This window comes from Phaenicophaeus curvirostris, chromosome 4, assembly GCF_032191515.1.
Source record: "Phaenicophaeus curvirostris isolate KB17595 chromosome 4, BPBGC_Pcur_1.0, whole genome shotgun sequence".
Classification (NCBI taxonomy): domain Eukaryota; kingdom Metazoa; phylum Chordata; class Aves; order Cuculiformes; family Cuculidae; genus Phaenicophaeus; species Phaenicophaeus curvirostris.
The window spans coordinates 35,146,868-35,170,726 of NC_091395.1; the positions used below are offsets into that span (position 1 = coordinate 35,146,868).

Below are 23,859 nucleotides of genomic sequence, written 5' to 3' on the forward strand. Positions count from 1 at the left end.
GAGACCACTCTGATATGATCTAGTCTGGACCATATAACTTCCTTCACTTACTGGATGTCTTACACAAACAAAACCCGATTCTATTTATTTAGTCTTGGCATCCTGTCAGTGTGTTGTATCTTTGTTAGCTATGTAAAGAAGCCTTCTTTCAGCACCTTTCTTTATCCCATGTTGACACTTACCTAAATAGTGATCATCCTTCAGCTCCTCCATTTCATTCTCTCATACCTCTCCCCATGCATTTCTCAGTATACTCCGAGAATAAATTCTTGACCTCAGCACTTCAAATACCCCTCAGAACTCCTCTCTCTTGAGCTTTTAAGCTTTTACAGAGTACCACGTGTAGTGTGCCAGGTCAATTTTTCTCCTTAGCACTAGGAATTTTTTCTAATCTGCTACCTCATCCCATGAAAGACAGGTTCACTAGAATTGCTAATAAATAGCTAGGTTAGACTTTTCATCTAGATTGCCTTTGTTCATGTTGGCCAGACCCACACCCGGTAGGTCAAGATCCCTTTCTTAAGGCACTCACAGCCACAATGAGTACAAATCAGAGCTTTTTCCCTCCATACTCCTGAGTACAACATTTTTCTACCTAACCAACCTAGATAAAAGCTTTTTTTTTTGAGTCTTTATCATCACTTGTCTTTGTGAAACTTTCTTTCTAGCTTTTACTCATTTATCTCACTTATGCCTCATAAGAATTTTAAATATGATGGTTTATGACACTTATTGAGATGAAAGCATAGAAGCAGACAACCATTAGAGCTGTGCAAACCCAGGTACTATATTTAAAATATTTTCAGCTAACTGAACCAAAATTAACATGTTCCCATAACACAGCGGTGGAGAATGGAGCAACCAAGGTTCTTTGAGCATTGCAATTCATTTGGAAATTAAGAAGAATACACAGTCCAGATGGTGGTTGGAATTTCTGAGGTGGTGTTAAAGAGCACTTTGTAAAAGCCATTAAGGTCAGCAATCACTCACAAATTGTTTCTACACCCTGATCTGCCTTAGGAAAAGGAGAATCCCTCAGAGAAATGTTTAGAAACTGGAAAAGATTTTAGCCCGCTTTTTCTCTTTCTGCAGTTAAAATACCTGTTCGTGCGACCACGTCCGTTCTGAGCCATCCTTCACACAGATGTCTAGCCTCAGCTCTGTCCCTGTGGCTCCATGTTTACTGTCCACACAGAGGTTGGCTGCCACATTTCGAATCTACAAAACCACAGCAACATTTCACATTAAACAAGGGTGCAGAATAGAGGTTCCAACATTAGGGGTTTAGGATTTTAGCTCTGAATGGCTCAAAACTGACCATTAGTACATAAGACTGGTGGGACTTATTTTTTACAGCATAGAAAGCCATATCCTGGAATAAACAATTCTTTTTTTTTTAACAGCTTCAGAAGCAGCAAAGTTTGAAATATTCTGCTTAACAAAAGAAAAGTAGATCTGTATGAAATATTTTCATGGAAAGAAACTAAGAGAAAAAAAAGCCTGAGAAGTTCAAAGCCGGGTCTTACTGCTTCTCCCCTGCTACCAGAGCAAGAGAGAACAGTGCATTAAAAGGAAATGATCTCTGTATGAGTCTGTCCTAGGCTTTGGAGCATTATTTCTTGAACACAGAGGCACACCTTGTTTCAATGCTTGTTCTTACTTTGACACAATAACACTGTTGTATATAAGGTCACAGATTAGTGCCCAAAGTGCATAAAATTAAAAAGCACTTAACAAATCTGTACTGAAACTATGCTTACCCATGGAGGTTCCTTGTGCTGTCTGCATGCCTTCTGCAAATACTCTGCAGTGTAACTTATACTTAAAAGGCAAATCTCATTTCTGAGTCTGAAGCAGCTGAGTAATAATTAATCTGTGACTCTCAGCCATACTAGTTATGTACCACTGCTGCCATGTATATTTTTCTGGAGAACTGGATTGAAAAGGAGTGGGTTGCCCACTGCCACCAAAAAGAGGAAAATCTCAAATTTGTTATGCAAATACACACATGTGTATCCTTGAGTACCTTAGTTGGGCTATTTAAAAACCCTTTAGACACCTCCATGGATGAGGAAGATTTCTTAAAAAACTTTCCCTGTCAATGACACTGAAACTGGGTAGTCAAAGTCCGCTTACATGGAGATATGCACAAATTCAATACGTATCACATGGCCTGCTACATTTGTAATCCTGAATGATCATAGTTATAGAATCACCAGGTTAGAAAAGACCCACTGGATCATTGAGTCCAACCATTCCTATCTGCCACTAAACCATGTCCCTGAGCACCTCATCCACCTGTCTTTTAAACACCTCCAGGGAAGGTGACTCAACCATCTCCCTGGGCAGCCTGTTCCAGTGCCTAATGACCCTTTCTGTGAAAAATTTCTTTCTCATATCTAGTCTGATATAGAGAAAGAAGCAGGTGTACATTTTGACATTCTAGCCACTATTTTCATTGTTATTTTAAAAAATCCCAAACATCTAAATGCCAAATAGAGATGCCGTCCAGTTGACAGTTGTAGTTTTTCATGGAAAATATCTTCGAAATCACCATTGCTGTTATATTACACTACACAAACGTAAACATTGCCATTCTTAAATACTACATACCTCACACCCTCCAAAAAAAAAGGATGAAAAGCTTCTCAGCGTAGCACAAAACGCTGCAAGGAGGGGCAATCCTCATCCTACTCTGCTCTTTTTCTGATTCTGGAGAACTGGAATTGAGTCTATTCACCATGTTCTACAAAAGATTTAGACTGATGGGAAAGCAAAAGGAAATGGGGAAAATGCAAAAAATGTCACTTTCTGGAAAGGTTTTAGGAGTTGCATTTGTTTAGCCTTGAAAAGAGCAGATCAGGCGAATGATGGGAGCATCAGTTTGAGTAATTGGCTCCCAGAACTTTGAACTGTCACCAGTGCTCAGAGGAGTATTCTAAAACTTGGACAAGCCTAGTTCTAGGTTTTTTTTTCCTTGCTTTCATACAAAAAATTTTGCTATAGATGAGGTAAACCACTAGCATTTCATACACGCAACCAGATGCAGAAACCCAGCATTGAGTCCCACAGTACAGAGAGTTACATTAACAGAAAAAAGGGAGGTTAAGTTAAGTAATAAGTTCTCAACACCTCTGCTTTCATTTTCACATCACCAAGCAAGAGAGACAGGAAATAATGATGAGGGGAAAATATTTTTAAAGTTTCATGTTAAGTAGCTACCCTAAGTATAATTTTTTGAGTGTTTTCAACCATTTCTCAGGGCACTTAAACTTACATTGTATAAAAAAAGGATTATTGGCCTAATATAGAATTAAATGATACATCAGTTCTGTTCTTAGAGCATGTAAGCTAATTAAAATGGAGCTGTTAACAACTGCCATTAATAACTGGGATATATTTATGTGATTCAGAATTGTAAAATGACAGTGAATACACTCCACATCCAGTGAAGGCTTATTGGATGAAAAGGCTTTCAGAATTTTGTCTTGATGGCATTGTTCCATGACATTCTCAGTTATTTGGACTATATGGTAAATGCATTCGATGCGTTTGTGGAAAAGGTTTGAGCTGAAGCTACATTTAGTTCCTTCACTACTGGAATCTGTCTTCTCTGTTCTTTTACTTCCCCTGCTTTCTCCTCTCCCCCTGAAAGGTTTCCTTGAGTTAGTTTTTCCTCTGGTTTGTTGCAGCTTACATGTTAGTCATGATTTTGTGTGTGTCTCTGTTTTATCCTTCCTTTCAACTGCAGAGGGTCTGCGGTTTGTTCTTCATTCTCTTTTTGCAACACAGGCATTTCAGTCAAGTCTATGCTTTTGTTCTCTGGTGTTTCTGTGTGGCCTTTGCAGTTGCTGGAAGTTAAACTGAGCCATCGTGTGCTGCCAGAGCCACAGGGCATGTTCTGCTGAGTACCACACCGCCTGCAAATCCCTTAAGATGTTTTCATGGAAGGAGTGAGAAAAGTGGAAGCACAGTAAGGAGAGGATTTTTTCTCATTTATACATCAACAAGCATTTGAACTGCCTTGTCTCCAGTCACATTGCACAATGGATTTTGAATTTTTAAGCTTATAAATTACAACTAGCAAAGAAGAGTGAGTACTGCCAATACACTCACTTTTCTAACATTCATATATGTGCAACTTTAGAGATGGAGGTGCACAGGAGGTTTTATCACACATGCAGGTAGGGCACTGAGTTGCTACATACAACATGTATTTGCTGGGCCTTAATTGCTGTCATTAGTACACACAGATAAGTGTATGGAAGAACATGCTTTTAAGGAGTCTGTATGGACTATTAAGGGTGGTTAGTGATCATCTTAAAGGCTTTTTCAGAATTAAACATATTCCAAAAAAAGCATAGGGCACTATATGAAAGTCATGACACATGTATAGTTTTTGAAATGCCATCCTAATGCACATTGGGACATAGATACAAAGATAAGGGCCCTGTAGTCCTTATAAAGAACATATTTTTTGATGGATATCAAGAAAGGAACAAACAAACTGGAAAGCAATGGATGTGTTGATTACCACGATAATCTCCTTGTCAGAAGATTACAGTTTTCTGAAGAAAATGAAGGGTTGCAAGCCATCAATACAGCCTGCTAGGATTAATTTTGAGATTTTTGAACAATGTGGTGTAATGATGCACTTGCATGCTCCATGTCAAATGAAGAGAAAAAACAAGACAATGTACCCTCACACCTCTACAATTTTAAGCAAAGTGAATTTCCCCCTTCCTGTTAAGACAAAGTATTTTAGGCTGTAAAAGAAATTACATAGAGCAACTAAAACTCTCCAGGGTCCAGCAGTTATCTTGACAAATTTTCTTTGATAATACCAAAACTCTACAACTTTGTTCTCAGGCAAATGAGTTCCTGCAAGATTTGCTGTTGAGGTAGTGAATGTTGCCTTGTATCCAGCAGCCTTGCCCTGCCTGCACTGGAGCCAGGCTGTCACCCAGGGTCACTTCAGCCTTCCTGGGAGAAGAGAGGGGCAAGTTAGAGAGGCAAAAGCACTCCCAGAAGTCCTGGGAGCTACCCTGCAAGAAGGAAGATGTCTGCACCAAAAGCCAAAAGTGGGAAGGCATAGCAATCTAAAGACAACTTTATGTATGGTCATCTGTTAGAATGATAACTGTAGAGATGGTGCTCGGACTATCCTTAAGATGACACAATAGAGCAATAAGAGAGGCAGCTTGGTGCTATCACTTTTTTTTTTCATACATATGATTTAATTACTCAAAGAAAATATGTCTGTAGCTCTTAGAAGACATTTTCCTGTCAACTGATATGCAGTAGCTTTAAAAGTATGTATCCCTTGTGTGAGCCATAAAGGGAAAAGTCAAAGTTAAAAGAAGTCAAGACCTCACTGAAGTAACAGGGGATTCTGTTATTCAGTGCAACACTGATGCCAATGAAAGAATTTGAACAGCCTAGCTGTGCAGCACTTGGTCTGTGCAGTGTGAGGAACAGCTGGCTATGTCACTATTGTACAATGGATGTGTGACACTTGGACTGAGATTGACTGACTAATAGTATGAGGATGACAGGTTAAAAAAAGATAGTAATCAAAAGAGAAGTTAGTGACTTCTTAGGCTTTAATCCTTTCCCAAATGTGCTACTTGACTTAACATCATGGGTGACATTTTCATGTCAGCGCTGTAGAACAATTCTTTAAAATCCTCAAGTTCAGGACTGAGAAAGGTGTATTTTCAGGTTCTACAGCTTAGCGCTGCTGCAGTGACTAAGAGACTTGCTGTGTATTAAATCATCAAATAACAAGTTCATATAGCAGCAAACAAAAAAAAGCTTAAATACTTCCTATTTGACTGAGTACAAAAATCATCTTTTTTCACATCACCTTGACCACAGGACTCATGAAGTCTACAATAAATGACAATGGCTGATATTATTTGATTGATTTAAGGTAAAAAGGATTGATTTAAGGTAAAATGTGTTTTCAAAGATACTGTTGGAAATGGTGATATTCACACAATATATTCATGCTGGGTCACAGCTCATAGATTGATGAGTATTTTTTAAGTAAACATTTGCTGTTGAAATCTCACCTAATGCAGCAATTGTTTTAACTTCTTTTAGTAGAATTTCAAATACACATTACAAATAAATCATTCTGTCTTAGAAAGAGAATAGGGTTGGTATTACTGTTTTTCCACTGTTAACATACTTCCCAATATATTCAGAAGAGTAGGGACAAAACCTAATTGAAAACTTTCCTTTTTGCCATGGTGGGAGAGGAAAGAGTACAGTTATCTCATCCAGACGCGGAAATGACAGTCTCACTAACCTTAGTTTGTCTGGATTCACTATTACATCGCTTTACTGCACATATTTCGGATGTTACAAGGCAGGACAGAATATAAAGGGAATGTATGCCCTGTCAGCTATAAAGGACAAAAGGCATGAACAAGCAGAATAGATAAGGCCATGACAAGTGTAGTGAAGATTATTGCTTTTTGTTCTGTAAATTTCCGTCTTTTCCATCATGAAGAGATTTTGTCAAGAAATATAAGAGTCAGATTTTAAATAAATGTGTTTGCCAAAAAAGAAGAGTTGTGCAGAGGGTGTTTATGAGATGTCTGCTTTCACAACACATGGTTTTACTAGCTAGATATCAAAATACTGGAGCCAAAAATTGTCTGAGTACCTTATTGTTTATTCTTTCTCAGACTGGCATAGGCAGGCAGATGAAAAGTCATTCCAAGTGGAAGCAGAGACGGTACTAAGTGACAGTCAGTCTTGGCACAGACTTCTGGCGTGTATAATCAGCAAAGTTTCTAGAGCTGCTTGATTCTTACAACGCAATAGCACACAGTCTGTTTTCCTTTTTCAGCTTCTAATTATGACAGCCATTGACCTTCAAGTTTGTTCAAATTCCTTGCAAGTGCCAACAAATTAATTAAAACTTCACAGGAATATGACAGTCTTGGAAAAAAATAGAGTAGTAGTGCTGAAACTTCTCTTGCTGTTTTAGAGAAAGTACACCTTAGAGTAAATAGAAAGCCTTTGGTCTTAACTGCCTTCCTAAGAACTCTATAAATGCTTTTAAGGTAAGGATTTTATACCACTACTATGATCTCGGATTTACTTATAATAAATGTTGCTTTTATGCAAAGAGTATATTTTAATATTGGCGTGAAAAGAATGAATACTTGAATCAAAATCTCTTTCACTTAGACCCCTTAGATGGTTCAGCTGGCCAGAGAAAATACAGCTCTCACAATCGCAGTCCTCCAAGGATGCACATGTGTACATGTAGAAGATGGTGAAGGAAGATCACAGTAGCAGTCCTAGCATTCCAATCCAGTCTGACTTCTATTGATAAACTCCTTAAATCTTGGTATGTATTAATCCCACAAAGTGTGGGCAGCAGTATCAAAGACAGAAGAAACTTTATGGTTTTGACTTCAGACTTCCTTTTGACTAAGGTGATTTCCAGCATCTCAAATCATCTTGTGATATGCAATAATGACCACTACATATCTTTTTCACATTCTTGTCCTCATTGTGCATGCATCTTATGGCCCGTAGACACAAAATTGTAATGAATTATAAAAGGGACAATGTTAGTTCTAAGACATGACACTTTCTCATTTTAAGGGCTATTCCAGAGATATTTCCAATCACTGTGAAATCCCTTAATAATATTACTTATCACAGAGGCTAAATCTAATGTAAAATGTTTGACTCATTTAAATTTGATCTAATTTGTGTACTTCTCACCTCTCCCCAGGCAGCAGGTGGAGGCTCTACGGGAGGGTAATATTTGGGAACATCCCAAGCCACTGCAGCCATGAACCACTTGAAGTCTTTACATTTAAGGTGCTTGCGAAGTTCCTTCTGGGCAGAGATATCACCGGTTGAAAGGTGTCTGTACTCAGGCCGTCGCTGGTAAATATACTCTGCAAACTCATCCATCCATGTCTCTGCCACACGCTTCAGGTTCTGTGCAGCAGAAAAATGTAATTAATAATTTCTTCATGCTTCGAAGGAATGATATTTCTAATGGGAAGAATTAAGTAAACCCACTTCAATAGGCCACAAAATTTTTGAGCTTAACTGGTCTAATTTCTCTGTCTTAAAACATGGAAAATTACTGGGAAATATATGCTGTCTTCAGTATAGCAACAAACATTACAGAGTATTAACATATTCTGCTTTCCTACTGAGTCTGTAAGAAATGGTCCTCCGTCTGTTGAACATCTTATTTTCCTTCATATTCTTTCTGCATCTTCACATGCTTTTTGACTAATGATGGATGTTGGACAGAAATTTTCTTGCAGCTTTTCACATTGGTACCTATGTTTTTTCCTGTTAGTTCAGAACTTATTACCATGCATTAATGGGTCAAATTATTCCTTCCAATGTATTTCAGTTTGCATTTGAATGGCATCTGAATTTTCAACTGTCATGATACTGTCATCTGGTAATACTTACCTAAAGTTTAGGGTCAAGTGTTACACAACAATGTATGGAGCAAACAATCATGAGCTTGCTTTGTGCCACCTCACAGTTGGTTTTGCACTAGCTTTGGACTGAAAGCTTTGTGGTGTCGGCGTGCTAGCAAGTCTATGCAAAGGCACAGCTTATATCCTGAAGTAGAGCTGATTAGAGCTGAGGCAAAGGATAGGTATGGCAAGTTGTGGATTTCTACACTCACACATATCTAAGACTATTTCTGTTCCACGGAACCCAGTTCTGGCGTAGGTCCCACAAAGTTTATTTTCATTGGTATTTTACAGGAAACAAAATTTCCTATTTTGTTGCATAAGATTATATTCAAATTAGAATCAGCTAACTCAAATTATAAAATAAATAAGACTAGTAAGAAATCCTGAATAGAGGAGATCGAGGAGTTATATTTTATTTATATTTAGCACTACAGAGTCTAAACAGGCTAGGGTCAATATTTTCCATATTTTTGTTTGTTTTTAAAATCCCTTTTGCAACTTAATCCACACAAATTTATATGCAGATGTTGTAGTGGAGTACAGGCTTAGTCTATTCTGCATTTCCACATCTGTCCAATAGCCTCTTATCCCACCAACAAAGCAACATCTCACTGGATGACACTGAGATGCTAGGATGTTCTTATTGCTTTGTTTGTAAAAAGAAGACCATCGAGTTTTGTAATATTCTTTTTATAGAACACTAGCTGCAAAATGCTGAGATTTGCTCTGTAATAAGCTGGAGTACAACATACATCTGATTATCATCAACATAAGGTAATATTTCTTCTCAGAACACTCTGTGCATTTAAGTAAGCCTGACTCATACTCTGATTTGCTTTCATGATTAATTTGAAAATTCCTTTCCTGAATTTTATTAATCCATGCAAACTAAATATCTCTGAATTAATAAGGCTTATCTGATCACAAAGACAGCAAGATATAGAACAAATAAAATACTTCTAGCTGACACTGCAAGATAAGTTTCTATGTGCTTTCTCTCTGTGAAGCAAATATGTTAAAGCCTGCAGGGATAAAGCAAGTAAAATAGAACAGTATAAGAAATCATAACACTCATATACCTATTAAAAATGGCTTGTGCCCCACACAAGGTCGATGTTGTAATTTAACAAAAACCTGAATTACTTTAGAAGAAATTAGAATTAAAAATACAGGAACTGGGTAGGACAAAGAAAACCAGAACAAATACAAGAACAACATCTAAATGACAATCACACCTTTCTGGTCTTTAACCTTGTAATACAGAAATCTCCCGACAAGTTAAAGACCTATGTGATGAGACTTTGTAGATGAAACCAAAACATGATTAACCTCATTAAGCTAAAACGCCAAAATGATAAAAAGAGGTGTGATCTTTCTAGCACAATTTGCACTGCAATGCTGTATATCTCATTTACTGCAATGCAAATACAGATTAAGACTGTTCTAGAAAATATCACACTATTTTTTGACTTATTACCTTATCTGACAGTGATATTTTCATATTTAAAAATCATACTGTAGAAAGAATCGTTCAACAATAGGACAGTAAAAAAATTCTCTTAGGAATGAAAAATTCAAAGTAACTCCAGCAGCAGCTTACTGCATCAATATTAAGAATAGTCTCTGCTAGAGTTTTGTCTTAGTTGTTTGGCTGCACTAAGAGAACCACATTCTGCTTTAGATGAAAATTCTCATTCAACAGTCAAAACCTCTTTGTTTTCCAATAGGTCCTTTATCACTGTTTAGGTTTTGTGTGTGTGCATAAACCCACCAAAACATCGCATTAAAAAAAAATAATAATTCAGTTCTTCCCACCATTCCCCAAGTACCAGGTAAGGCACTTCAGACACATCGATTTGGAAAATTATTCCCCAGTTCTTCCAAGATCGTTCTTTTTATTGTCTGCTAAAAATCTTTCCAAATCTTTCCAGATCCTGTATTGAACTTTTATATTAATCTTAGTATGTTTATACATTCCTGTCATAAAGTGAACTCCATGAGTCAGCCCTTTGAATTTCAACAGGCTCCCATTTTAAAATAAAAACTCTTGATTAGCTACCTCTAAATCTCCAGACTGTTCATGAACACAACTGCAAGGAAATCTCTGTCTTGGAGTAGTGGGAAGCCCTTTCTGAAGTTGCCTGTTACTAGGAAGCAAGCACTCAGCATCCAAACAGTGATGTTTTAAAAAGGTTTGTTGACTTCAGTTAGCATGGGCTTCTTATGCTCATCATCACTATGCCAGCTCAGTTATCACCACACTATCTTTTAACATAAACATTTACAAGTAGTAGAACTTCAAACTGCAGTTAATCTCCATACTCAAATGGAATGCAGTCAGGTAGAGCTGCAGTCCTGAAAGCTAGTCTGGTGCAACCTTGCACAATGAAGGCAAATATCATTTAATATTCCTATTTAGAATGTGCTAACCTAGCATGATCCTGATGCAAAAATTAAGGCTGTCCAAGATTAGGTGAGTTCAGATAAGTTGAAAATCCTAGTTCCGTGGCTGTCTAACACCATGAAAAGATGCCCTGTGCAAAAAACCTCCTAGGAACAGAGCTCTTCTCTGCAAATTTCTCACAACAGAAAGGTAAAGGAACACAACCGAAATGAAAGTGCTCATCTCTGAACACTTTAAGGCCTACCAATCAAGTAACTTACTGTAAGGTAAAGATGTCATTTCAAGTCCTTTATGAGTCTCAGAGTTGCCATTCCCACAGTCTGGGTGAATGTCTGACATGATGCAGAAAAGGAGACAGCCATGTTCTCCCTGCCTGAGCCTTAGGCAAGGCTACATACAATCTAAGCACGCCAACATAGTGGTGATGGTTATGAATTGCTACCAAATCTTAGCAGAGTGTAACTGTAAAATAGGTGCTAAGCAGTTAGACCTTGTTGGGTCTTTACTATGCGCGCGTGTATACTGCCCCAGAAATTACAAGTCAAGTTTAAGAGTCTACCAGATCAAGTGTCACTTTGAGAGTGTCTTATAGCATCATTTAAGCAGTCTAGTCTCACAGTGAAGCTAATCTATAAAGAATATAAAACAAAGTAAGAGATTTTGACTTCGTTCTATGTTACTCTTTGTGTAATCTTAAAAAGAAGTTAAATAGCAGTTTCTCAAATGGCATCAAATACACCTATCAATGAGAAGAATCAGTTTTGTGATATCTTCATGGTAGATCATACTTGCTTGGATACAATCTGAACACCTCATCTAAATGCATATAGAAAGGAAAAATTAAATATGCCCCATCCCTGGAGGTGTTCAAGATCAGGTTGGATGTGGCCTTGGGCAGCCTGGTCTAGTGGGAGGTGTCCCTGCCCATGGCAGGGGGGTTGGAACTAGATGATCTTTAAGGTTGCTTCTAACCTGAACTATTTTATGATTCTATGAATTCTACAGGTGAAAACTGCTGTAGTTTAGCTTGGTTATCAAACATCATTACAGATGTCCAGATTGCTTACACTGGTCTTTTAATAGAAAAAAAGGAAAAATAAAAATTAAATAGAAACAATTACAGGAAAATAATTTCCATGTTAATCAGTTACACACATTGACACATAATGTAAGTAAGTCACAGGGACTCTTGATGGACATCTGAGGAGCTTCTCAGGACCTACCCATGATAGACCAATGATAATTAGTTCTCTTTCTTGTCATTTTCAGTGAAAAAATTCTGTATAAAGATAAATAAGGCCCAATGATATTTCAATAGATGCTTATTTCTATATGTAAGGTTGTGACAGCTGTCACCAGCAAGCTGTGAAATGCATACAAAAGTGATGGCAACCATAGTGAGACTGACTCATCTGCTGTCATCAGTTGTCCATACACGCCTTCTTGCTATAATTAAGTTTTGTGTCACTGTTACAATTTTACTCCCTGGCAAATACTTTTACCTTTGGGCTCAACTTTGGACAAGTTTTCTTTAAGTCACGCATTTAAGACTGTGACTTTGTTTTGTATTTTTACTCAGAAGCAGTTTATGAGACTGTAAGTTTCAATGTCACTGATACCTGGACTTCAATAAAAGAGTTTCAATCAGCTTGACTGGAGAAAGAGAGAGATAAATGAGGACCTCTCCACTTGAAAAAAAGAAATTTTTCATGGACCATTTTGTCCCTTTCACTTTCTTCAAACTAGGGAAGATAAATCTCTCTGATCAAACGACTGCCCTTTCTTTTTAAGTATGTAAGATCGTCTGTCATTTTCAAGAGACATGATATTACTCAAACAAATACAGAGAAGAAAGTAGACACTGACCATGAGAATGGAAAAGTAGAGCAAGGCAGGGATGTGGCTAAGGACAGATTCATAAATATTCCCTCTAATGAAGGCTAACTAGATTGTTCCCTAGTGAAAAAGGGCCTGGTGTGCTGGCTTGCAATAACAGCACAGATCAGAGAGTACTTGCTGCACAGTACCATGCACTGGGAGGCCGCTCAACTCCACCCTATAGTCGCTTCTTTTCCTACTGACATTCTAGGTGCAGCAGATAATATAGAAATGTAATTCCTGTTTTCAGTTTCTCTAGATGTTCTAAAGTAGATTTTTGTTATCCAGTGGCACTAAAGCAGCACAATGGTTTCATTATTTGTTCCATTTCACCTGCATAACCTGTTTTTTCTGCTTTTGTGCCTATCTCACACTTCACATGAAACCAACCCTGACCTCAATCCACAGACTTTACTTTTGTCAATATTAAACTACTGCAGGAACATTTGGATCCTGTAATGAGTTGCTGTTGTCCTACATTTAATCTGAACGTTTTCCAGAAAACTGAATGTCACCAGCTAGTGTAATCTTATTTGTCATGATAGTCATTTCTCACATCAGCAAGGACATCAAAAATAACTTTCAATTACACCAATCAAATACAAGTCATGTCTGACTGTATTTCAGTTCTGAAATATAAGAGAGGATATGACTGTTTATTTGCTAAAAATAACACAACAGTCTTTGCAACAACTGTCCTGTTAATGTCTTTTCTTTCCTAGTAAAATTCCAGTGGGGTTATTTTCATTACATCTACATCCTCCTCCTCATTTAAATGTCTTTTATTGTTTGTTTTGTGAAGCACAGTGTTAGTACTACTTCAGAATGGGTTCCCTGTATATTTATGGAAGCAGCTATATTTCATTTGGCTGGAAATAATATAATATGCAGTTTGCTACATGTAAAATGTATTTAAAAAGTGCATCAGGATCCAGCCAGACAAGACAACTATGCTTTATGTTCCTCTGGAATATGGGTAGCATAAATATAGCATAATAATCACAAAGGAGGAGAACAAAGTATGACTGGACGAGCCTATCCAACAAGTATGGATAATATAACAGGGGCAGCAGGGTACAAAACTGCCAAGTATCCACAAGGAGAAAAACAGTATCCTCAACTTCATGCAAAGGTCCCTCCTTCAGTGTGGGAACACAACCATTCTCATTTCCCTTTATTTCTACAGGGGAAATATGAAAACATACGAAAGATTTCTAGCTAAGTCTAAATGGGTGTTTCATTCCTTTTGCCTTTCTTGCCTATCTCCCTTTCAATTATAGTGCTAGAATTTTTCCCTCTCTTGGGTATCTTATTTTGGTCCTTTAAACTGAACTGTGTTTAAAACTTAATGGTTTTATTCTAGCAATGGTTCATATTTGTGTAGAAAACCCCAACCAAAACCAGAGATGTCTACAGGCATAAAAGAAATGCTTCTCCATGGAAGAGAGCATGCTAACTAGGCGGCAAAGCTGATGATGTATATAAATAACTCTTGTGAGAGTTAGCACAGCTGGCAGAGAAGCAAGAAACTATTTATCCTTAGCTTGTAGCCTGCAAATACCTGAAATTTCACAGATGCCATCTGAAAGCAGCCGGGATTTCATTCTCTCTATAAAGGTTTGTAACTCCACCGCAAAAGAATTTAAGATCTACACATTTGAAAAAAGTGACCCTCCTTCCCTGCCAAAAAGCAGCCCAGTCACTGGAGGCTACATCTGTGCTCTCTGGCTCACTTGAGGCCAGGCTGCCAGGTTTGGGAGGCAGGGATGGGCATGGTATCCCGTGAGGATGCTGCCTGCTCACAGCTCTTCGGCCGCAAGTCTCTGCAGGAGCTGCAGAAAGCAGTGACAGCGTAACAACATCTCTACAGATCTGTTGGCTACTTCTATGCTCGCTGTATAGCCCACCTATAGACTATAGGGCACCTCTGCAGCTAAACTTGGAAGAAAGATTCAGGTATTTGTTTCAAAATAGATTTGTTTAGGTATGTAACTTGAGTTGCAGTGCTGGTCTATTGAATGAATCCTGGAAAGCAGCTACCACTGCTTTGATGATGTTGCCCAGAAACATCTAGTCCTACATTTTCTTTGTATTCCTTTTCAATAGCTAAGCTATCTGTCCTGTAGCATTTATCATCTTAAGAACAAAACTTCTATTCAGATTGGAGAAAATATAAAAAATTAGCATATAAAAAATTACTTTGACTTTTTTGTATTCAAGAATTAGGAGATATTAATTTAAAGATTTGGAAAGTGCTCTGTTTGAGATGGTTAGTTAATTTTAATGATGAATTTCTAAATGTGTTAAATGAAAAAAGTTAGAATGTAAACTTAAAAGCTGTATTGTATAGTCATCATTATTATTATAAGCTATAGCTGTGTTGTTGCAAGAAGGTGATTCTTGATTCCTAAATAATTTGCTTATTCTAAGGTGACGTTTCAGCTGCTTACTGTAACTGCTGAAACATAACTGACTTTGTGCTACAGTCTTGTGCTAAAGAGGTGACTGCAGAAGTGCCAGCAGTGCTTCCTTAACAACATGCCACATCAGTCAGTTTGCACTCTGGTCATGTGAAAATATAGCCATTATCTAACCAGTTCTCCTTGTTCTTTAACTTGGCTGGAAACTGAAAAGAAAAATTCAGAAGCTGCTTTAAGAAAACACTAAACATTATTTGCAGCTGGAAAAAACCAAACAAAACCATAAACTGTTACAATATTAAAGGAATCTCTGTGAAAAATGCAAATGTGGTCACAGCACCAGATGGCATAGCTACTGATGTTTTCTTTATAGATCCCTTTTGAAGCTACACAAAAAGGCTGCATAAATGGTTCAGGTGGGAATCTGAACCCACCTTTATTAGCTGATTCCTGAACCCAAACTTGTGCAAGTTCCAACTCAGCAACACTGTGTAATGAGGCAAATGTCATCGTGCTTGTGCCTGCTGGGTCACAGGATCACTGTGCTCTGGGATCCCACGTCCTGGTGTGCAGGGAGGAATTCAACTTAAGGTTAGGATTCATCATGCTGCTCTGTTAGGATCCAAACTTGAACTTCAGTGTGATTGTCCTTTCCTTCAGAAAGGCCTAATGCTCTAATGTTCTGTAGTTAATGCTAAAATTCTGTGTAAAATACCTGCAAACAAAAAAAAAATCTCTAGATATATTTTGAAGTTGTGAGTTTATCTCTGCATATCCTATGGAACAGTGAGCTTTTATTCATAAATTTCTTATGGCTTTTATAAAATCATGAATAGAAAAAAAAAATCTCCCCCCAAACAGGAAAATAAATACAGTAAATAATGAACTGGGATACACCTACAATAAATGGCTCTAATGGCTCTTAATATTTTTAAGTCTAATTTCAAAGGTAACTAGCTAAAAGAAAATAGCTAGAATTCTTAAAAATGAATCAAGAGTCAAGCACCACAAAGCAACTAAATAATCCAGTAAAACAATTCAGAAGTTTTAATAGGACAAGATCTTGCACAGGACTCTAAGTTTTGAGAATTTGCTCACTCTATATGTTGTACCTAAAACAAACAGGCAAAACTGGTTATTATTGCTTCAGTTTTGTGCAGAGTTGACAGGTTTGGAATGAATGAACAATTATGAGGTGCTTCCACATTATAATGTGGAATCAGTGTTGACATCCGCATGTCCATTAATCTTGCTTTATGTGCAATTACCTGTAAATTGGACATTGACAGCATTTGGCAAGCAGCAACATCTTAAGATATCTCCAGGAAAAAATATTCAGCTTTTCTATCTACATTTAGTAGTCACGGTCTGTTTTTTAAATCTAATACTCATGTTTACAGCTTGCTTTACTTTTGTCCTGTACCACCAAACAGTTTTACTCACAGAGCATTTCACATGTGGATGTTTTTTCAATTTATGGGATGTGTATCAGAAAAAAATATGCATAAGGCCTTGCAGGTCTTGAGTGATTGATAAGAAGGCAAGAAATATGATAAGGGGGATATGAAAATTTATGTCACAATACATACTGTTGTGTGTGGTACACTAATTGTTATTTAGTCATGGGGAGGCAGAACAGCATTTTTGACAAGTCTTTCATTTACTAAAGTGTATGTGATCCTCATGCTAGGTCACAGCTCTTTAAAAAAACATCTAGATTGGTCAGGCATTATGCAGCCAGCTGAAACTGCATGTTGAAACTTGCTGCGAAAAGATATAGAGGTGAAATCCCAAGGGAAGGTCAAATGCTCACTTTAAGTATTTGTTGTTAAGGGCAAACATTAAATGAAATAGCTTGAAAGGCATGATTTAAGCTATGCCTGAGTCAGTCTAGAACTTCCATCTGCTTCCTGACTCCAGTCTCCATATCCTTTGTGCTGCTGCTGTGGGATAGGGTGGAAAATCTGTCATTCTCTAATGGAGTATCTACACAAAAAGAAATTATTTCTTCATTAAAGAATGGGCTCCTGCAATCATTTATACAATCACATGGCTTCCTAGGCCTCATTTCTTTATGAACTGCATCTCCAGCATCCTCCTTTACATAGCAAAAGATGGAAAATAATTTAGCAAAAACTTTGTGGAAAATACTTAGTAGGAAAAGTAGTAGCATCAGTAGCAGCAGCAGACGTAATACTTCCAGATATTCTTGAGTGTGTTATTCATTATATTCTTTAACTGGAGGGAAGTTTTAGATAAAATGCTCATAAGGGGTAGACTATAATCTTTGGAGTGTATAACATAATATGTGGAGGATAATGCAAAGATATCTGAAGTATCCAGGCCACTTCTGTGCATACTCCCCTAGCATTACTTTTGCCAACAGCTCCATTTGGGGCAGTTTAATTGGAAATACAAGTGTTTTGTATCAGAGATTGACACACTGAAGATTAATATGTGCTTGCTTTTCCTTTCCTGGCTTGGATGACAGAAAGAAAATACTTTTAGGTGTAAAAATGCCCTGGGTCAGGGACCAAAAACTCCTCCTTGGTTAGTTATTGAGATAGCCCCAAACACTAAAATGTACAGAATCATACAATCATAGAACGGTTTGTGTCATAAGGGACCTTGAAGAACATCTAGTTCCAATGCCCCTGACATTGGCAGGGACACCTCCTACTAGATCAGGTTACCCAAGGCCCCATCCAACCTGGCCTTGAACACCTCCAGGGACGGGGCAGCCACAGCTTCCCTGGACAACCTGTTCCAGTGTCTCACCACTGTCATAGTGAAGAAATTCCTCCTTATGTCTGGTCTAAACCTGCCCCTCTCAAATTTATAGTCATCCCCCCTTGTCCTATCACTACAAGCCTTTGTAAAAAGTCCCTCCCCAGCTCTATTGTAGCCCCTTTCAGGTACTGGAAAGTCGCTATAAGGTCTCAGAGCCTTCTCTTCTCCAGGCTGAACAAGCCCAACTCTCTCAGCCTGTCCTTGTGTGGGATGTGCTCCAGCCCTCTGATCATCCTTGTAAGCCTCCTCCGGACCCCTTCCAAAAGCTCCATATCCTTATGTTGAGGATTCCAGAACTGGACACAATACTCTAGGTAAGGTCTCACAAGAGAGGAGTAGAGGGGCAGAATCATTTCCTTCGATCTGTTGCCCACTCTTCTTTTCATGTAGCCCAGGATATGATTTGCCTTCTGGGCTGCGAGCGCACATTGTTGGCTCATATCAAGCTTCTCATCAATCAGCACCCTCAAGTTCTTCTCCGCAGGGCTGTTCTCAATCACATCATCCCCCATCCTGTACTGACACTGCAGATTGCCCAGAACCAGGTGTAGGACCTTGCCCTAGGCCATGTTGAACCTCATGATGTTCACACAGGCCCACTTCTCCAGCTTGTAAGAAGATCTTGTGCTCTTGGCAGCTGTGATGCAATGTATCCTAAAAGCAACATTTGAGTTTAGAACACTGCATTGGAAAGAACCTGGGAACCTGAGAACTTTTCGTACTTTGATAAATTTATCCCAGAAATGTATCTAAGCATCACATTTTGGACCCCTTCAACACACAAGAAACTATCCATTATTTGAATGGGAAGGATAGGGCCCACCCTATCAGCACACTAGATCTTTTCCCACACGATATAGGACACTCTGTCCATGACCAGAGATTTCATTTTTATAGCTGACTTTTTTTTAAATATTTCACAAGTAATTTATTGAAATCAAGCTAGAATATATAGTATAGAGAGGCTGCAGGCTTTGGCTGCCTGATGGCTCTAAGTACTCACAGTGCCTCCAGAAAAGCTAGTTAAGTGTCAAACTATATGAGATGCTAACAGTCCAACTGGAAATTAATATTTTGCTCCCGCAGGCAATGCACAAGACAGCATATTCTCTAATGAGGTACTTTGTGCTGTAATAGAGAAAAGCAGAGCCTAGGTTTGGATTTCTTATGTCAAGTTGTGTGTGATTTTTGTAGGCGATACTGTAAATGAAGCGGTTTATTTCAGCCAGTGCATAAAACTGCATGGGGAAACAGATACTACATAGAGCTATACTAGGAGAAGATTTTCATCTTGCAATTCAGTCAATACAATTTTTGTTACCACCACTAACACCATTGCCAATCCAATCCCATTACTGTATTGTGTGTCTCACTGTCTGCACAAATGCTCTTTTAAGGCAATTCTTTCTCTCTGTCTAGCCAGCTGTCAGGCAGGCAGCACAGGCGGCCTCTTTCCTCTGTTACAGTTGCCACAGCAAGACTTGTCCTGCGGTGCTGAAACCAAGAATATCTTTGCCTTAAAGCAAGAAATTCATTCTTTTATTCATACTGCATTTTTATTATTGTGAAAAAACATGATTTGTAAAATATTACCCTATGGCAATAGGCAGACTTTAATATTAATGCTAGCTTATTAAAAAAAAATCCTCTAAACTAGAAAAGATTAAACTCAAACTTCAATAAATACAAGTATCTGCCTGGAAGCTACAACTGTGTTCTTTGTCTCCCATCTTTTGACACCTTGTGAACATCTCCAGAAAGGTACGGAACATTTTCTCTTGAGCTAGAAGCCCCTCATGGATGTGGATGTGCTCAGTACTCTTTGAGGTCTTGTAGTTTCTTACTCACATGGATTCAAGCTGGCTGTATTACACAACCAGGTTTTAAACAATAATCAGACAGTCGCTCAAATCATTGTTACTCAGTCCTTTTGCAACAGAAAATACTCCTTTTGTGAAATTCTGTCTGTTCTGCTGACTGATAAGGAAATGTGCATTCAAATTGCTCCTGCTTGTAAAAACCCTGACCGACAACACTGTGCAGTTTGAGAACTTTAAGCCCTAGGTTATTCCTAGGTTCTTTTGAATCAGCATGAAACATGCTTCTGTGCTGAAACATCCAACCCTGTGTTTTTAAGCTTTTGTTTTATACTTGGGAATCTTATCTCTGGAAGGCAGCATAACTGCAGCAATTGCACATTTCATTTCAGAACAGTAAAGAAACATTATTCTTCCATGTTAATGTTTTACTGGGAACTAGTTCACAGGGAATTAAGAGAGATATGATGAAAGAAAACAAAACCCAGCAACATCCAATTACCTACCCGGGCTAGGCTGGTTCCAGAAGGAACTTTATATGGGACATACTTCCTGTAGATATGCCCAACTCGAGAGCATGGAACATCAAACATGCCACCTCCACACATCCATACCTGGAAAAAGGATACAAAGTAAATGAAAGAATGATTCCTGGAAACAAAACAGGCAAAGAGGGCATTTTAAGTAATGGGTATGTGAAAATGACACATCATTCTGTATTGACCGCTTCCACAGTTCTGGCTGTGGCCTTCTTGACGTGTTGATATCTGGGATAAGATAACATGGTAGACTCTCCTACCCAGAATCTCACCATACAAAATCAGAGTATGTTTAAAATAAAATCATAAAACATGTTTAGAATATCTAACAATGATCCTCCTGCAACACAACCAAGATATAATTGTGTCTGTTGTATAAAACCTACAGGAACAAAATTTCAAGAGAAGGTTATGTGAATAAAGCAAGCCACCAAGCAGAAGTAATTTTTTTTTCCCAGAACACCTGCCTTACATTTTGTTTTTGAGTAGTAAGTACAAAGCTCAAACATTAAGATGCTCTTTGTTTTGTAAAAAAAAAGAAACAAAAATCAATGTACTTTGGATAAAATTTCTGTAGGCAGAGAAGGAAGATCATACCACTGCATTTCATTAATAATACTTTAATAATGAAATATATAGAATCATCTGGAGTGCACAGGTTTGAAGCATCAGGTCTGAGAAACCAAAATTCAGCCAACATTGATGGGAGCTGCAATGCTTCATGGGTCTAAAAATCTAGTTGCATCCTGATAAGCAGTAAGTAAGGAATTCTTCATAATTCTTTACCCTGCATGACTTTTGTTTTACCAAGTGTACATGAAAACAAGGTTGTATGTCCTGCCAGAGCAACTATGGCAGTCAGGCCAGTGATACCTATAGGCATGTTTTTCTATGTCCTGGCAATGCAGACCCACTGAACTCCAGTACAGCTATTGGGCGACTTATGTAGAATACTTATAAAATTAGTAACTTTCTGATTTGAAAATCCGCAATTTTACTTAGCAAATCAGGGAAATGGAAAAAAACAACAAAACCACCTCAAACAGGAGTTTTTTAACTATTCTAAAACCAACCACATACCAAGAGTTTAAAAATAATTTAGAGTGTCAGATTATAAAAAATACAATTTTTTCCCCCCACAAATATTAGAACGGAATGGCTGCTATTCCACATAAGGGACCCTTGTGGCCTCAGCTTTCAGCCTTTAGACTGAAAACCAAAAAATCCCCCAGCACCCTACAACCCAATTTAAAAGAAACCCACAATCAAGCTGGGAAAGACAATTGGCTCCTACTTTTCATGTCTCTTTATGTGGACAAACATAAAGCTACTTCATGAAACATCTGCATGAATCTGGATGAGAATTCAGGTCTATCATATTACATTAGATATGTGAAGGAATTTTATCTGTATTTGATGCATTCTGGAGGGAAATGGCATGAAATAATTTTGTGACTGAGGCTAAAGTACAGTGGAACATAGACAGACAAAAGTTTCACCAACAATTTCCAGACAGGAAGGAATTAATCTAAAAGTTGATATGCTGTGAATTAAAACAACAGTAACCATGCCCTTAAAAAAAGGTATCAGAAAGTATGATGTGATCACAAATACTTGACATCCTGCATGAAGCCTCCAGAGAATAATGTGTATCTCTATACTTCTTTTACCTTAAATTTCTCATTCCAACCCTTTTGTCCTGCTCATCAGCTGGATGTAGCTACTGGATTTTTGCAATTATAGGAAAACAAAATGATTAATTTTGTTCATTTAAAACATTAGTGGAAATGAACAAAAGTGTGGCCTCTTTTGCTGTGCTTGCCCATTTGTGTTATAGTGAGTATTTCTATCCAGTCCTGGCAGTATGTCTGGGGGCTTGTGACTAAATTTTAGTAATCTGAACATGCAGATGCTAAACACTGCAATATGGGATAATCTGGCACTTGACTGTGACTTAAAACACTTGCTGAAGGTTGCATTCTGGAATTCAGCCAGTGAGACTGGCTGTCCTATTCATACTATGAAAGGAGAAAACACGGAGTTTAGAATGAAGCCTTGAGTTGCAAAGTGATTCAGGAAGCTGCATCTCATGGGTTATTTCTGTATTAGCCCTTACAGTTCCTTATCTTTTAGCTGTGGCATCCAGCTGACACCTGGTAATGAAATGTTTGAGGATCTACACCACATTACAGGATAAACCTATACACACTGGCCTAAGTGGTTAAGGTAGGTTTGAAACCACTGAAGGTGGAGCAAGATGACACGCTTGGCTTCATTCTGAAATTCCATGGACACCTGTGTGCGGCCAGGTACAGATGAAGGCTACTTGGGGAGCTGCTGCACACCACCTACCAACAGCTAGTTAACTCATAACTAAAGCACAGCAACTCTGGTGCTCACCAGCTTCTCAGAAGAGGAGATAAATTTCACAGGTTAGTGGCAAAGGGTAACAAAAGCAGCTGGCCTGGGCATTACTATGCCAAAGCACATAGGCTGACAGAATAAAGAGTATTTCAGTACCTGTTTCTGCATTGAGTATATCCCACTTGGTCTCCTAGCAAGCACAGTCCTTCTCAGAGAGGAACTTTTTTTTGGAAGTTGGAAACAGAGAACCAAATGAGTATTGCTCCATGCCAAAATAGCTCATTGCAGAGAGCAGTCTTAGTACACCATATAGACATAATGATTATTTTCTTTTCAAAAGTATTTTGTAAAATTTCCTTCTTAAAGAAAACCTTGAAACCTGTTTAATCCCATGCCACCTAATTCACTGGAAAACATGTTCATAAACATATTGCAAATTTTAAAATAAGCTGGGTAGTGCCACCATTACAAAAAAAGTTATTAACATTTCTGCATATACTTTGTTTGTATGTTATGTCATTTGTACCTTCTTAAAGAGGAATATCTTTTCTGTGTCTGTCTTCAAACAACACAATGCACCAATGAACTGCAGACCTATACTTACCATTTGTTCTTGGTTTTAAAATTAAGGTGTCATTTCAAAGGCTAGACAAGATATTAAAGTGATTAATGAAGATTTCTTAACCTTTGAAGAGTGGACAGCATAGCAGTTTGGCTCAGATGAAGGCCAGCCACCAAATAAATTGAAAAGACAAGAAAGCAGAAATATGTATGTATAGGCCAGTATTACTTTAAATCAGACAGCGCGAGCTCAAATATTGCATTTCCTTTAGAGCAGTAGGGTATCAGTGAAAAAATAAATAAGAAAAGAAAAGAAGAAAAGGAATTAGAAAAAAACCTGTCAGATATGCAGAGTCAATAACAAGAAGCAGGAAATAAAACTTTGTTTTAGGCTTATATTTGATAGCTATAAAACTTGAAAATACAGTGCTGCACCTGAGGTATGCTGTGCATGGTAATTGAAATGAATCTTAGGCTGCCTCGAAGAACATTTAGCAGCTGTTCCTGTTTATCTTTTAGCTTCAGAATGATTTTAAAAGCATTTTTTATATTTTCCTGAGAAGAGCAATTCCGGCGACTTTATCTTTAAAATGTGCATTTTTATGTCAT

The 23,859-nt window shown here is 37.9% G+C and overlaps 1 protein-coding gene across 1 annotated transcript in view; it reads right to left on the minus strand.

The window, feature by feature from the left end:
* GALNTL6 (polypeptide N-acetylgalactosaminyltransferase like 6) overlaps nt 1–23,859 on the minus strand; it is a 451,816-nt gene that overhangs the window by 13,822 nt on the left and 414,135 nt on the right. Inside the window, exons 8-10 of the mRNA XM_069855784.1 lie at nt 20,293–20,400; nt 7,750–7,971; nt 1,102–1,218 (exon numbers count right to left, since the gene is read on the minus strand). Of these exons, the coding sequence (XP_069711885.1) occupies nt 1,102–1,218; nt 7,750–7,971; nt 20,293–20,400 (447 nt within the window). The remainder of the gene's footprint in view (nt 1–1,101; nt 1,219–7,749; nt 7,972–20,292; nt 20,401–23,859) is intronic.